Source organism: Lampetra fluviatilis, chromosome 3 (assembly GCF_964198595.1).
Source record: "Lampetra fluviatilis chromosome 3, kcLamFluv1.1, whole genome shotgun sequence".
Classification (NCBI taxonomy): domain Eukaryota; kingdom Metazoa; phylum Chordata; class Hyperoartia; order Petromyzontiformes; family Petromyzontidae; genus Lampetra; species Lampetra fluviatilis.
Genome location: NC_136277.1, coordinates 24,151,108 through 24,166,608, shown reverse-complemented (window position 1 = coordinate 24,166,608; position 15,501 = coordinate 24,151,108). Strand labels below are relative to the sequence as shown.

At 51.5% G+C, this 15,501-nt stretch overlaps 1 protein-coding gene across 1 annotated transcript; it reads left to right on the top strand.

Moving 5' to 3' along the window:
* Positions 1-1,586: 1,586 nt before the first annotated feature.
* Positions 1,587-14,629, top strand: DCAF15 (DDB1 and CUL4 associated factor 15). Its single transcript, XM_078879343.1, has 15 exons — positions 1,587-1,699; positions 3,143-3,240; positions 3,578-3,722; positions 4,729-4,835; positions 5,126-5,250; positions 6,270-6,331; positions 7,002-7,110; positions 7,428-7,631; positions 8,054-8,158; positions 8,800-8,888; positions 10,394-10,522; positions 10,914-10,999; positions 11,550-11,663; positions 13,649-13,761; positions 14,167-14,629. The coding sequence occupies exons 1-15, from the start codon at positions 1,622-1,624 to the stop codon at positions 14,235-14,237; spliced, it is 1,635 nt and encodes a 544-aa protein (XP_078735469.1). The 5' UTR covers positions 1,587-1,621; the 3' UTR covers positions 14,238-14,629.
* The last annotated feature ends 872 nt before the right edge of the window (positions 14,630-15,501 follow it).

Here is a 15,501-nt window from a genome sequence, read left to right as displayed (position 1 = left end):
TGGAATATACCAAGCAATCGCTGCCCCCTACTGGCGGACATGCCTGTTTGCAAGCCATGTGGCCGAGTCGACAAAGTGGCTAATACTTTGGACATTTATAGCAGCAACTTAATCTCAATGCATGTTTCTAAATGTGGAGGGAAACATCGGAGGACCCGGTGAAAAATCCACGCGACCACGTGGAGAGAGACACCGCAAACTCCAAATACTGTATACAGCAGCAGGCGTCAGGGTCGCGATTGAACTGACGACCTCTCCTGCATACCAGGCCAGGAAGATAACGTCACACCACCGTCAATCAATAAAGTATACAAGTTAAAATTGCATCATCAATTCCCAAGCTTGGAAAAGTCAGTAAAACCACAGAAAACAGTCCAAGACCACACCAACAACACGGTCTCTCAATAAAAAAAAATTATACATTAAAATTGAACTAAATCTTGACTTAAAGCTTTCGTGACTGCAGGAATTCATACTGTTTGGGTCTTTCGGTAAAGTCACGTAGATAGAAAAGTAATTTAAAAAAACCCACGACGTTTCGATCGCAACACAAGCAATCGTCTTCAGGTTACTTTACCGAAAGACCCAAAGAGTATAAAATTGAACTCTCAATACATTGTTAAGGATGAAATTAACAAGTCACATTTGCAAATGCCACTGTATCCATCAGAGGTGTGGACTCGAGTCATGTGACTTGGACTCGAGTCAGACTCGAGTCATGAATTTGATGACTTGCGACTCGACTTGGACTTGCATAACAATGACTTTGTCCCACCTATGAGATGTGGACTCGAGTCATGTGACTTGGACTCGAGTCAGACTCGAGTCATGAATTTGATGACTTGCGACTCGACTTGGACTTGCATAACAATGACTTTGTCCCACCTCTGGTATCCATCCAGCGCTCATTTTCTGCTTTAGAATTTTTTTAAGCAGCGTGCGTCATTACGTCACCCTGTACGTGATGACGTAGTTAGGACGCTTCTTGCGCTCCGAACTCCGCTACCAATTGGTCGGCTGTCGCCGGATGGTGAAAAGCCGGCGGTGGGGCGTGTGGGGGGGGGGGCGTGTGGGGGGGGGGGCGTGTGGGGGGGGGAGGCGTGTGGGGGGGGGGCGTGTGGGGGGGGGGCGTGTGGGGGGGGGAGGCGTGTGGGGGGGGGGCGTGTGGGGGGGGGAGGCGTGTGGGGGGGGGGCGTGTGGGGGGGGGAGGCGTGTGGGGGGGGGGGCGTGTGGGGGGGGGCGTGTGGGGGGGGGGGGCGTGTGGGGGGGGGGGCGTGTGGGGGGGGGGCGTGTGGGGGGGGGAGGCGTGTGGGGGGGGGGGCGTGTGGGGGGGGGGGCGTGTGGGGGGGGGGCGTGTGGGGGGGGGGGGCGTGTGGGGGGGGGGCGTGTGGGGGGGGGGTGTGTGGGGGGGGGGCGTGTGGGGGGGCGGGGGGGGGGCGTGTGGAGGAGGGGCGTGGGGGAGGCGTAGGGGGGGCGGGGTCAACGTGGGGGGGGCGGGGTCAACGTGTGGGGGGGGGGAGGGGTCAACGTGGGGGGGGCGGGGTCAACGTGGGGGGGGGCGGGGTCAACGTGTGGCGGAAGTGGGAAGTGACGTCACGACAGGGAGAAAGAAGCGCGGGAAATGGCGCCGCCCGTGGTGTCTCGCAGGCGGCGGTGTCGGACCGCGCCGGGCCTCGTGCAGCGCCTCGCCCTCATCCCGGTGCAAAGGGAAACGAAGGAGACGACGCGCGCTCGCTTGCTCGCAGTCTGCGAGAGTTGTGCAGTGAGCACCGGTGCTCGGTAGAGGCAGCCAGGTTCATAAAGCCGAACAAGGCTGGGTATGCCTCATACGAGTCAGACTGAGGCTCCCCCTGCCCTATGGCTCATCGAGCCAGACTAAAGCAGTGTTGTGCTTGTGTCCCATAGGAACGGACCAAGGCCTTGCTTTGTGTGTTATGGAGAGAAACTGAGGCAATGTTGTGTGTGTTAGTCTCAGAGCCACACTGAGGTCATGCTGTGTGTGTGCACGCGTTTCATAGAGCCAGGCTGAGGCAGTGCTGTACGTGCGTGCACGAGTCTTGTCCAGATGGCAGGCAGTGATGTGATGTGTTGTGTGTACCTAATCCATAGAGACAGACTAGGGCAGTGCTGTGTGTGCATGAGTCTCATGGAGCCCACACTGAGGCAGTGCTGTGTGTGCATGAGTCTCATGGAGCCACACTGAGGCAGTGCTGTGTGTACGTGAGTCTCATGGAGCCACACTGAGGCAGTGCTGTGTGTACATGAGTCTCATGGAGCCACACTGAGGCAGTGCTGTGTGTGTGCATGAGTCGAATGGAGCCACACTGAGGCAGTGCTGTGTGTGCATGAGTCTCATGGAGCCACATTGAGGCAGTGTTGTGTGTGCATGAGTCTCATGGAGCCACATTGAGGCAGTACTGTGTGTGTGCATGAGTCTCATGGAGCCACACTGAGGCAGTGCTGTGTGTGCATGAGACTCATGGAGCCACATTGAGGCAGTGCTGTGTGTGCATGAGTCTCATGGAGCCACATTGAGGCAGTGCTGTGTGTGTGCATGCGTCTCATGGAGCCCACACTGAGGAGTGCTGTGTGTACATGAGTCTCATGGAGCCACACTGAGGCAGTGCTGTGTGTGCATGAGTCTCATGGAGCCACACTGAGGCAGTGCTGTGTGTACATGAGTCGCATGGAGCTCACACTGAGGCAGTGCTGTGTGTACATGAGTCTCATGGAGCCAGACTGAGGCAGTGCTGTGTGTGCATGAGTCTCATGGAGCCAGACTGAGGCAGTGCTGTGTGTGCATGAGTCTCATGGAGCCACACTGAGGCAGTGCTGTGTGTACATGAGTCTTATGGAGCCACACTGAGGCAGTGCTGTGTGTGTACATGAGTCTCATGGAGCCACACTGAGGCAGTGCTGTGTGTACATGAGTCTCATGGAGCTCACACTGATGCAGTGCTGTGTGTGCATGAGTCTCATGGAGCCCACACTGAGGCAGTGCTGTGTGTGCATGAGTCTCATGGAGCCCACACTGAGGCAGTGCTGTTTGTACGCGAGTCTTATAGAGCCACACCGAGGCAGTGTTGTGTTTGTGCACGAGTCTCTTAGAGACCGACTAAGACAGTGAGTGCTGTGTGTGTAGATCACTGGCCGGATCCCACGCCTCCTGTTCCGGGCTCTGCCCTCGCGTCTGTGCCGCCCGCTGGGCTCCATTGTGTCGGAGGGCGTCATGAGGCAAGGGTGAGTTGGTTGGGATCGGGCCACGGGTGCGGTTTTGCCCAACACAAGCACGGGCACAAACACACCCTTCAGTTTAACACGTAGTAGGGCTTTCGACACCAATATCATCCATAATAATACAGGTTTGTTTTGGGTTAGATCTTGTAAATATATAAATGTGTCGTTAAACCCGCCACCATCCTCAATAGGAACGTGGATTTTCCACCACAGGCTCAGGGCTATAAACAGGTTATGAGAACTGTCTCAGTGCTCAATTGAGCAGGAAATCACAGATTGTTTGACGCAAGTGTCTATTGTATCTGTGTGATGATTATGGGGGTATGTATGATGTGTGTAGACACGTGTTCCTTGGCTTCAGCAAGTGTGGCCGTTTCCTGCTGTCATACACGCGGCGCCTGGAGGAGATAGACGCAACCGCCACGGCGCTATACGTGTACGACCTGTACTGGTGGGGCTTCTCGCTCTCCCGGCCCTTACAGCAGGTGACGCACTGCATACAACGAAGACAAATATCTCCGGTATAGTATTTAACAGACTGTTGGGGAAAGTGCAGTTTAGCGAGTAGCACCAATGAAGGCACAAGAGGGGGTGGGTGGCCAGTACCGTGCCCGGCCGCCGAGTGACGGTGTTTGCACATCGTATCAGGTTCTTATTTGAGGCTGATACGACCTAGTGGATGCCCAGGACTGGTTCATATAATCGTCACTGGCGTTAGCCTTGAGCGGGAATAGAACTCTGTTGGCCGAGTTTGTAGAGGAGCGCTTACCACTGCGCCACCGCTTCCCACACACTGCATATACACATGCATTCACAACATCCTGCCTTCCGAAGGCGGGAAACCTGTGACGTCATCAAGCCCCACTCTTCACCTCCGGTACAACAGCACACATATCAACAGGTGAATTTTATTTTCAACTATTATCACGCCATCTGATTAGTCGTGGAATCAAACTAATAATCTAGTAATCAATTATAATAGACAGCCCAGCTGTACTGGATACTGAATCATGCTCAAATGTGCGACCACTGGGCATGTCAAGTTGTTGGAGGCTGATTTGGGACTACACGGTGGGCAACAGAGAAACAGTGCCGCAAAAGCCATTGTTGTACGGTACTTTCTATGCCCCGTCATCTGTGCACCCATTCTCTGCATCCCCCCCCCCCCTTCACCAAATAGCCCTTAAGGCGTTGGGATGCCCTCATCCAGCAGTAGATTGACAAAATGGTTGTACATTTACTTGTATTTATACGCACACTCACTGTATACACATACTGCATCTTACGTATACGATCTGTGCCGGGTTTGAATGCTTTTATAAAGTTTAACTTGATAATCAAGAGCAACATCGTCATGCGTATGTACCTGCGTGCACAGGTGTTTGTCCATTTCAGTGTACCTGGACGTGCCCATGCATGTACAGGTGTGTGATTACGTGTGTATGTCTGTGTAACCTGTGTGCACATGTGTTTGTTTGCCTGCATGTGCAGGTGTGCCGTGTGCGTCTGTTTGGGGACACCCCAGCGTGTAGCGACCTCTTCCTTTCCGTGTGCGAGTGGCCCTCGGACCCCTCACAAATCATGGTCTACGGCATCAGGTACCCACAACCCACAGCTCAGATTAATTGTCCAGAGACTCGTTACCCTACGACTCTGTGAAAGGGATCCGTAACCAGTTCCGTGAAAAGCTCTTAGCTATGGAGGTGGCCGTGTGGCTCAGGGGTCAGAGATGCAGAGCTGGTGACGGTGGTGGTGTAGACGCGGTTTACGGTTCTCGTGTTGATCGTCTTGATAGTGTTGATGCTGCCCGTGATGGTGTTGATAGTGATGGAATTTCATGCTGTCTGTGATGGTGTTGATGGTGATGGTGTTGATGTTGCTCGTGCAGTACAGTGATCTCCGATTTACCACTCGGTGTACTGCCGAGCGAGGATCACCGCGATGTCTTCATCACCATCGCTGCCTCGCCACCCCTTACCGCGTGTGCAGAGTGCAGCAGTGCCTTACCCACAGGTACTGCTCACACAGATAGTACTGCACCCACAGATACCACTGCACCCACAGATACGTATGTATGTGTATGTATGTTTAACTTCTTTCGCACCGTACGTAGCCAACCGTGGTAATACCACTGCACCCACAATAGAATGAGCAACCTCCCATTGAGAAAATTAGACAATTCAGATGTTTCCTTCATATATCTGTCGCGGCATTAAAAAAGGTATTCGTTTCACAATTAATTGGCTCCACGGCCTTTCTTGGAGTGAATTTCAGCAGCATCAATTCAATACAAACATACTGGACCGGTTTTGGCATATCGTGTCTCATCAGCACAGTCACATTTGCTTGAATTGATGCTGGTGAAATGCGAGATGCTAAGGTAAGGACCCTGAACGTAAGATTGACTGGAGCGTCAACAAAAAGTGTTTGCTGTAGCGGCAAGTACATGGAGTAGAGAGGGGAGCGGCAGGAGAGTTTGTGGAGGGGATTAAGAGGGTGGTGAGAGGAGAGAGTCTGTGGAGGATCTTGAAGACAATGAATGTGATGTTGAAATTTCTGGCATCAGGTTGGGAGTGAGTGGAGGAATTGTATTATTGTAGTGCTGTGGTCTCGTTTACCGGTGCCGCTGCGAAGTCTGGCAGCGGGAACCGTGGATCATCTGGAGTTTGGAGAGGAGGAATGTGGGGGAGGCCATAGAGAGGAGAATTACAATATTGGAGTTGAGATGTGATGATGGCATGGATGAGGATCTGAGCAACAGTTCGAGTGAGGAAATGGTTGATGTGGGAGGTGTTGCAGAAATGAAGGGTTGAGGTCCCGTGCATTTCAGATTTGTGGGGAGAGACTGAGAGCTCAGAATCAAGGACAACTCCCAAGGCTTCGTACACTCATTGCCTCAGACTTGACCCCATGTTTGTGCCTGTCTTTGTGTGTTCCTTTTTGTGTTTATCACTATCCTTGTGTCTGTGTATCTTCACCTGTATCCAGGTCTGTGCATCTGTACCAGTGTCTGTGCTTTTCTGTGTCCCTAGGGGAGTCCGGTCTCCGTGGGAGGTGTCGTCGTCATGGATACCTTGTCAACTTCCACTATCAGGCATGTACCGCCTCGTGTAACCATTGTGTGTGAACCACTGTCCACTAATGTGTGTACTTCCGTGCGTGTCGTGCACCCCCTCGTGTACTGTGTGTTTCTTACGGTGTCTACCTTTGTGTACTACTATGTGTATCACCCAGAGGTCCAAGTTCAATGCCTGGCCGCAGTGAATATCAGTGGTAATTAACTTATTACCGTAAACCTTTCCCATTCCGAGACATCTGCAAGTTGCAGAGTGGGTCTCGTTCACCGCTGAATCTCGGAAAGTGCTAGTGGTTTGCATTAATTTTAATTAGAGAGGCATGGCGCCATTGTTTTTAAAGACATTGTTCCAACCGCAGAAAACTTTAGCGACATGACCACACTGATAGCTGGTGCCACACGATGCCATTTTCCCTCCCGCATGGTCTTGTGAGATCCTCGGTACGTCTTCTGACCTAAAGACATACTGATAAAGTTATTTAAATTAGTTTTTCTTCCAATTATGTAATCGGGAAAAAAAACTGATTCCGATGACTTACACGTACGTCATCGGAATGGCAAACGGTTATTAGCATTTGGCATAAGTCTGTATGGCTACATGGGATCTCTTTTTCTTTGTGCCACTGTGTCCCACTGTATGTGTTCCCCTGTCTGTATGCTGCACTCTACATACCGTTTTGGATCCCAGGTGGTGTTCCCGTTCCCCGGGTTCCAGCCATCCGTCCAGCTCGGCTGTGACCGTATCCTCGTGCTCAACACCAGCTACTCGCTGCTGGCCTGTGCCGTCTCGCTCACGGGTACGCTCAGCACGAAACCTGCACAGCACAGGCATTTACTTTCGAGATGACATTCTTCTAAACACTAAACGTAACTCGACCCATATCCTTGACCCTAACCCTAACTTCAACCAAACCCTTACCTGACCCATAGGCCTATTCTTCACCCAAACCCTATATCTATTCCCAACCCCAAACAGTACCACTAACACTGATCATAACCCTACTGCTAACCATACTTATACCTTTAACCCCCTGCATCTAACCCAACCTTTAAACCCTTAGCCTGACTCTACTGCTAACCCTGACCATTCTGTGTTTTTATTCTGTGACTGCAGAAGAGGCTGGAAGTGCCACTCCAGGTCTCCTTTACCAGCAGGCGGAGACAAAGCCGGAGACACAGAGACTCAGGTCCCCAGGGAGACCGGCTCCCAGGTCTCCCGACGGTCTCCGCTCTTCTGTTCCTCACGTCTCCGTGGGCGGGACGCCGCTCCACGCCATGGAGGAGGAGGGAGACCTGGCGGGGAGCGGGGAGGATCATGGTGAGGAAGAATGGGGATGCGCGTGTGGGTGTGGACACACTTTTAGATAGGTTAATGTATGAGTGTGTACGGGTGATGCTTATGTATCGTGGGGAGTGGTAGGGACGTGGTTATCACACTTCACTACGAACCCTGTGACCCGAGTTCGATCCCCGCTCATGGCCAACACCAGCGATAATTATCTGAACTGGTCCTGGGCCTCCCCTAGGTTGACTCAGCCTCAATTGAATACCTGGTGCGATGAGTAAAAACATTACCACTAGGGAGACAAAGGCGGCCGGGCATGGTGCTGGCCACCCACCCCCTCATGTGCCGTTCTGGCCTTCATAGGTGCTCGCTAACAGCACCTGCCCCAAGTCTAGTAAGGCTATTCGGGGGCTCTTTTTCTTTATGCTGTACTGTAATATGTGTATGTGCCACAGACCCTGGCGTGGAGCTTGGGGGCGTGAGCTACAGTAGCAGCGTCTACTCCCTCGCTCGCACACCGAGCCTGGACCACTCGAGGGGTGGGCGGGGCTCCTCCTACGGTGGGTGACTGTGTGAGCGTGTCTGTGCGAGTGTGTGGGTTGAGCGGTGGTGTCGTGCTTAGCGGACTAAACTATGAAACTGGCAGTCCGTGTTAAATTCCTACTCACAGCCAACATTGGTGGAAAATTCTAAACTGGTCCTTGGACCCTCCCCGAGATGGACTCAACCTTAAATTAGTACTTGGTGCGGTGTGTACCGGCAGACTTCGCTTAGCTCTCAAGATGTGTTCCTGGAGAAGTGAGCGCTAATTGAAACAGCGTTCTATGGGGTTATGCTAAGCGAGGTCTGCTAGGCGTGGTGCTGCCCATCCACCCCCTTGTGCGCCGTGCCAGTGTGTGTGTTATATATTGATGAAAGTTGGAGTGGTGGCAGGGTGGTTTGCGCGCTGCGCAATGAACCCAATCATCTCTGTCCGATTCCTGGCCGTGGCTAACATCGTATCGAGCAATATCTGAAAGGGCTCCTGTGCCAGCCCTTCACCAATCCGCACTGACCATCATGGTGAAGTATGGTCAAATAACTCCTGTGACCGACATGATTTGGGGAGGCCTTCATGCAAGAGTGGTTTGACAATTGGCTGTAAGTTACTCTTGTTATTTTCAATAATATATTGAGGTGTGTGTGTGTGTGTCGTCCACAGATGAGGACATGAAGCCAGGTCTCCCTGTGTCCGTCACCGACTTCGCTCTGCGGCAAGGCATCCTCGTCTCTGAGGCAATGGCACAGCGGGTAATGGCACGTTGCCATGGTCACCACTGTTACCATGGTACCACACATTATTAGCACAAAGAGTGATGGTGTGTGTGTGTGTGAAGCTAGACTATTTGCTTAGATATGTCTGTATATTTTTGTGTGTGTGGGGAGCGGTAATGTAATGGTTAATGCACTACAATATGAACCCGGCGACCCGAGTTTGAGTGTAATTCACGGCCAATATCGGCGACGAATATCTCAACTGTTCCTGGGCTTCCACGAGGTCGACTCGGCCTTAAGTGAATGCCTGGTGCAGTATGTAAAACATCACCATTTGGGAGACTTAGATGGCCTGGCATGATGCTGGCCACACTACCCACTTGTGTACCATGCCAGCGTTTGTAGGTGCTCGCTAACAGCACTTGCCTCAACAGTCTGTGTGAAGAAATGGGATTTTTCATGTTTGGCACTGTGATATTACGTAGGTATGTGTATATCAGAATAATAATCTTTACTTAGACTGGAGGAATCCAATGAGATATGAAACTTATTTTTTCACAGACGTCCAGTAGTGGCGGGTCAGCATGTATAACTAAGATCTGTACTGTATAACAGCTCTACTGTCGCAGGACGCCTATGATATGAAGCCGAACAGCTTAACGAGCTGTTCGTGCTGAAATAAATGTATCTATAAAATACAATCTATCTAAAATAACCACGTGATTTAGAAAATGTGATTCAAGTGAAAATATTTGAAAAGTTCCCCTCTCTGTGAAACGCAAGAAAATGTTACGGACCCATATTACGTGATCGGTGACGTGGTGAGGAGGGGTAGGGGGGGGGGCGGAGGAGAAGGACTGAACCTTGATCAGGGCCGAGCGAAAGGGGACTCCGGTCATCCTCGCGGCGACTTTTGGCTGACTATCGAACAAAGACAGTCACCGCATCGCACGCTTTCAGATGCACTTCTGCGGCTGTCTGGGAACACTTTGAAATCATCTGGATTGAAAACGAATTTCTTTAGAACTGTTTTTTGTGTTTAGTTTGTTGTCCTTTCCCCACACCTCCCGATTTGCACGGGTGGCTACGTTCGGTGCAAAAGAACTTTAACATACATACCTACATTGTTGAGAAAAAAGGCCACTTAGGGACACACAGAGAAACATCCCTATCCTGCATACGTACCCCTTCACAGTACCTGTGTCTTAAAGACTGACAGGGCTTAGGGCTGACAAATAAGGTAAACGTTTCTGAAGTAGTTGCTGTGTTGATGTAGTGCTGCGTGTAGACGCTGGTAAAGAGGCGTTGTGTAAGCTGAATTGTTCGTGCCTTGTTTGACGTAGACAATGTTGTGTTAATTGCTTTGGCATTGTGCTTTAGCTCTCTCATGGTACGCAAATATATGGAAGGAGCGGCTCCAGTGTCAAATCACCTCACATGCACCTCACCCATCATGCGCTGCAACCCGTTGGACTGTGACAATCTGTTAATGGGATTGCATTTGTTGTGTGTGTGTGGTGTGTGTGTGTGTGCACGCACAGGCAATGTGTGTGCGTGTGGAGCAGCTCACGCTAGACCTGGAGGACGTGATCAGCGCCTCCATTGCGTCGCACGCACCCTGGAGCGACCGCTTCTGTTCCTTCACTGACTATGACGCCGTCGTGCTGCAGGTCACCACACATGTACCAGTATGCGTGTGTACACATGTGTACACACGTGTTTACACGTGTGTACGCCTTTGTCTGTATGGGGAGCAGCAGCGTAGTCGTTAGCGTGCTGCGCTATGAACCCAGCAATCCAAGTTGGATTCCTGATTACAGCCAACATCGGTGACTATCATCTGAACCAGTCCTGGGCTTCCTCTAGATCGACTCAGCCTCAAATGGGTACCTGGTGTGGTGTGTAAACATCGCCACTGGGGAGACAGTCGCCGAGCGTGGTGCTGGCGTACCCACCCCCTCGTGTGCCGTGCCGGTCTTCATAGGTGCTCGATAACAATGCTTGCCCCAACAGTCTGTTAAGGCTCTACGGGTGATCTTTGTCTTTGCTATATGTGAACAGGTTTGCCCAGACACTGCCTCGGTTCTCCTCATGATTGGGCTGATTCTCCTGGCCTTCCCAGTCGCCCCACAGCCTGGCACCGACAGGTGAGCCCCGACCCCTCCTCCCTACCCACTTGATTCCCTTTCATACCCCCAATCTCCCAGATCCTCGTGACTCTCATCAACACCCCCCCCACCCCCGGTACCCAGCTACACCTTGATTCTCCTAACCCTGCTTCCATCCCCCCCCCCTCCCCCATCCTGCTGATCCACTTGGACCCCCCACCCCCTTGCTCCCACAATATCAGTGATCCTCATGATTATCTCTCCCCCTTGATTCCAACTTGAACCCCTTGATGAATCTGATCTGCACTTTGTTAATCCTGGCTGCCTGCTAATTGCCTTGAATGTTCTCCTTTTGAGCCTCTTAGTTTGTGTTAATTGTCATAAATTACTCTTGATCCGCTTACGATTCCGCGTAAATTCCCCTTTGGTCCCCTGTTTTATGAATTAACATTGAGTTCATTGATCCTCCATAATATCCCAATTACCTCTTATCGCCCTCCTCTTATCCCCTTAACTGTCTGTGATCCACTTGAGCCCCCTCGCTCCCCTTTGATCCCTGTTGATCCCCGCTCCCACCGTGCCGGGCTAGATGTCCCCGCACGCACCACGCATCTATGTTCATTCGCTGGAGCTTGAGCACGGGGAGAGCGGAGACGATCGGAGTGGAGGGGATGCTGCACGAGGTGGAGGGCAGACCTAGCAGGTGACACTCTCACCACACAACGCTCACCACTCACGCTCACATGCCGCACAAAGTGTTCGTGCTCACGTTTCAACTTGCACATGCCGCACTCGCCACTCATTCTTACCACTCACGTTGACACTCACCACTCGCCACGCTCACCGCTCACACCACTCGCCATGCTCGCAACTACTCACCATACACAACCAACACTCATCACCACTCACCAATACTCAGGACTTGTACTTATCATGGTAGAGCGTGGTGTAGGGATTCTTCATCATTACGTGGTGTACCGTGGTGCAGTGTGGTGTCGTAATGTTCACCATGGCGTGGTGTACCATAGTGCAGTGTGGTGTCGTAATGTTCACCATGGCGTGGTGTACCGTAGTGCAGTGTGGTGTCGTAATGTTCACCATGGCGTGGTGTACCGTAGTGCAGTGTGGTGTTGTAATGTTCACCATGGCGTGGTGTACCGTAGTGCAGTGTGGTGTCGTAATGTTCACCATGGCGTGGTGTACCGTAGTGCAGTGTGGTGTCGTAATGTTCACCATGGCGTGGTGTACCGTGGTGCAGTGTGGTGTCGTAATGTTCACCATGGCGTGGTGTACCGTGGTGCAGTGTGGTGTCGTAATGTTCACCATGGCGTGGTGTACCGTAGTGCAGTGTGGTGTTGTAATGTTCACCATGGCGTGGTGTACCGTAGTGCAGTGTGGTGTCGTAATGTTCACCATGGCGTGGTGTACCGTGGTGCAGTGTGGTGTCGTAATGTTCACCATGGCGTGGTGTACCGTGGTGCAGTGTGGTGTGGTAATGTTCACCATGGCGTGGTGTACCGTGGTGCAGTGTGGTGTGGTAATGTTCACCATGGCATGGTGTACCGTGGTGCAGTGTGGTGTCGTAATGTTCACCATGGCGTGGTGTACCATAGTGCAGTGTGGTGTCGTAATGTTCACCATGGCGTGGTGTACCGTAGTGCAGTGTGGTGTCGTAATGTTCACCATGGCGTGGTGTACCGTAGTGCAGTGTGGTGTCGTAATGTTCACCATGGCATGGTGTACCGTGGTGCAGTGTGGTGTCGTAATGTTCACCATGGCGTGGTGTACCGTGGTGCAGTGTGGTGTCGTAATGTTCACCATGGCGTGGTGTACCGTGGTGCAGTGTGGTGTGGTAATGTTCACCATGGCGTGGTGTACCGTGGTGCAGCGTGGTGTCGTAATGTTCATCATGGCGTGATGTACCGTGGTGCAGCGTGGTGTCGTAATGTTCACCATGGCGTGGTGTACCGTGGTGCAGCGTGGTGTCGTAATGTTCATCATGGCGTGGTGTACCGTGGTGCAGTGTGGTGTCGTAATGTTCATCATTACGTGGTGTACCGTGGTGCAGCGTGGTGTCGTAATGTTCACCATGGCGTGGTGTACCGTGGTGCAGTGTGGTGTCGTAATGTTCATCATTACGTGGTGTACCGTGGTGCAGCGTGGTGTCGTAATGTTCACCATGGCGTGGTGCAGCGTGGTGTCGTAATGTTCACCATGGCGTGGTGTACCGTGGTGCAGCGTGGTGTCGTAATGTTCATCATGGCGTGGTGTACCGTGGTGCAGCGTGGTGTCGTAATGTTCATCATGGCGTGGTGTACCGTGGTGCAGCGTGGTGTCGTAATGTTCATCATGGCGTGATGTACCGTGGTGCAGCGTGGTGTCGTAATGTTCACCATGGCGTGGTGTACCGTGGTGCAGCGTGGTGTCGTAATGTTCACCATGGCGTGGTGTACCGTGGTGCAGCGTGGTGTCGTAATGTTCATCATGGCGTGGTGTACCGTGGTGCAGTGTGGTGTCGTAATGTTCATCATGGCGTGGTGTACCGTGGTGCAGTGTGGTGTCGTAATGTTCACCATGGCGTGGTGTACCGTGGTGCAGCGTGGTGTCGTAATGTTCATCATGGCGTGGTGTACCGTGGTGCAGCGTGGTGTCGTAATGTTCACCATGGCATGGTGTACCGTGGTGCAGTGTGGTGTGGCGGCGGTGGCGTAAGTCCTGTGCTGAGCTGCTGATCAAGTGGACGAACCCCGTGAAGCCAAGCCAAGCCGTGACGAGACTCACAAACCAGGCCGTACACACCGGTACAGCAACACCACCATCAATGACACCGTCAACACCTTCACTATCATCGGCACCATCGCCATCAATACCAAAAGCGCCAAAAACATCATTACTATTATGACCACCATCAACACCAAAACCAACCTCCATCACTATGAACAAAATCACCATCGTCATTGTCATCTGTGAAATAGCTTCATAGCTCCATCAGATTCCTCCAGTCTAAACAAAGATTCAGATTATCGCCATGACCGTCGGCACCATTTATATTGCCATCAACACCACCACCACCACCATTGTCATTGTGATGTTGCCATGATAATAATGGTATCACCATGGTGAGTATTGCATTTCCTTGGTGACGATGTTGCTATGGTAATGATGTTGCTATGGTAACGATGATGTTGTCATGGTGATGTGTGCAGGATGTTCATTGAAGGTCCTGTTGGATGGAGACAGATGCAGAGGCGTGAGACTGGGACAGAGTCTCAACTGATATGTGGAGAGACTTATATTTGCACGGTTGTCGCTACGTCCTGTGCGAAATAAGTTATCCATACAATAACAGGGACACCCGGATATCTTAGACAAGGAGACATCTCGGATAGAGACGGAGACAGACACGGATACACTTGATTAATGTGTGGAGACACTAAGGCAACTAAGATGCACAGGGAGATACCTCAAGAGAGATACACATTTCGACACACACACACACCATGAATACACATACATTTGAGTTACAGATTCCCAGAGACAGACACTTGACACACAGACATGGAGATACGGGCACACACTTGAGACCTGAAGACGCGTACATATTGAACTTGAGTTTCCACGGAAACATGTTTGTTGCTGTTAATACTGAAAATAAACATTTTAATTGTGTCGGTGTGTTCAGTGTGTTAGTTTATATTGAGTCTGTATATCTCTCTCTGTGTATTTATGTGTTAATGTATATGTGGGGATGCGAAAAAATGTCTGCTGTCCTGGGGAATCGTGGGTTCTCCCTAACAGGTCTGGCCGATTGTGGGAAGTTTTGACATGTTCTGTAAGTTCTAGATTTGAAAAAACCTTAGAGTATGTTCTGTAAGGGTTATAAGGCTGATATGGCAAGTCGAGTATCAGCCTATAACTAGAATATATGCAATTCAAAACTAAAAGTTAAAAAAACTAGAGTGTGGATTTAAATGTATTTCACTCGTAGGGAAGGGTCAACCTAACGCTCATCACATTATTTTAAGCCAAACACTTAAAAATATAGAATGTACCATCAGTAATTTTGTCTCCCACGGAGTGGGACGCTGAAGCCATAAAGAAGTCAACAGAGATGTGTGTGTCGGGGACAAGAGTGGACTTTCACTGGGCCCTTGTGCAAGGCACGAGTGTGGTGGGGGACGCCGTTTTGTTTTCACCCTCTTCATAGTCCGGCACCTGGGCCCCTCCTGCCCGAGGGCACCGGTGCAGTTCCACCGCCTGCACACTCGATAGCTTCGTACCGGTAGAGAGCAAGAGGTGTGTGCACGTGTGTCGGTGTCCGTGGTGATGGACAAACGTGGGGAGTGGTGGCGCAGTAGTCGGCGAGCTGCGAACCTGGCGACCTGAGTTCAATTGCCGCCCTTGACCAACAACAGCAGCGAATATTTGAACCGGTCCTGGGCCTCCCCTAGGTTGACTCCGCCTCAAATGAGTGCCTGGTGCCGTGTGGAATACAACGTCACGAGGGAGACAAAGGCAGTCGGGTGTGATGCTGGCCAGCC

Coding starts and splice junctions, on each gene's coding strand:
- DCAF15 (XM_078879343.1), top strand. CDS start 1,622: ATGGCGCCGCCCGTGGTGTCTCGCAGGCGGCGGTGTCGGACCGCGCCG. Junction 1,700..3,142: donor AGCGCCTCGCCCTCATCCCG/GTGCAAAGGGAA, acceptor CTGTGTGTGTAG/ATCACTGGCCGGATCCCACG. Junction 13,762..14,166: donor AAACCAGGCCGTACACACCG/GTACAGCAACAC, acceptor TGATGTGTGCAG/GATGTTCATTGAAGGTCCTG.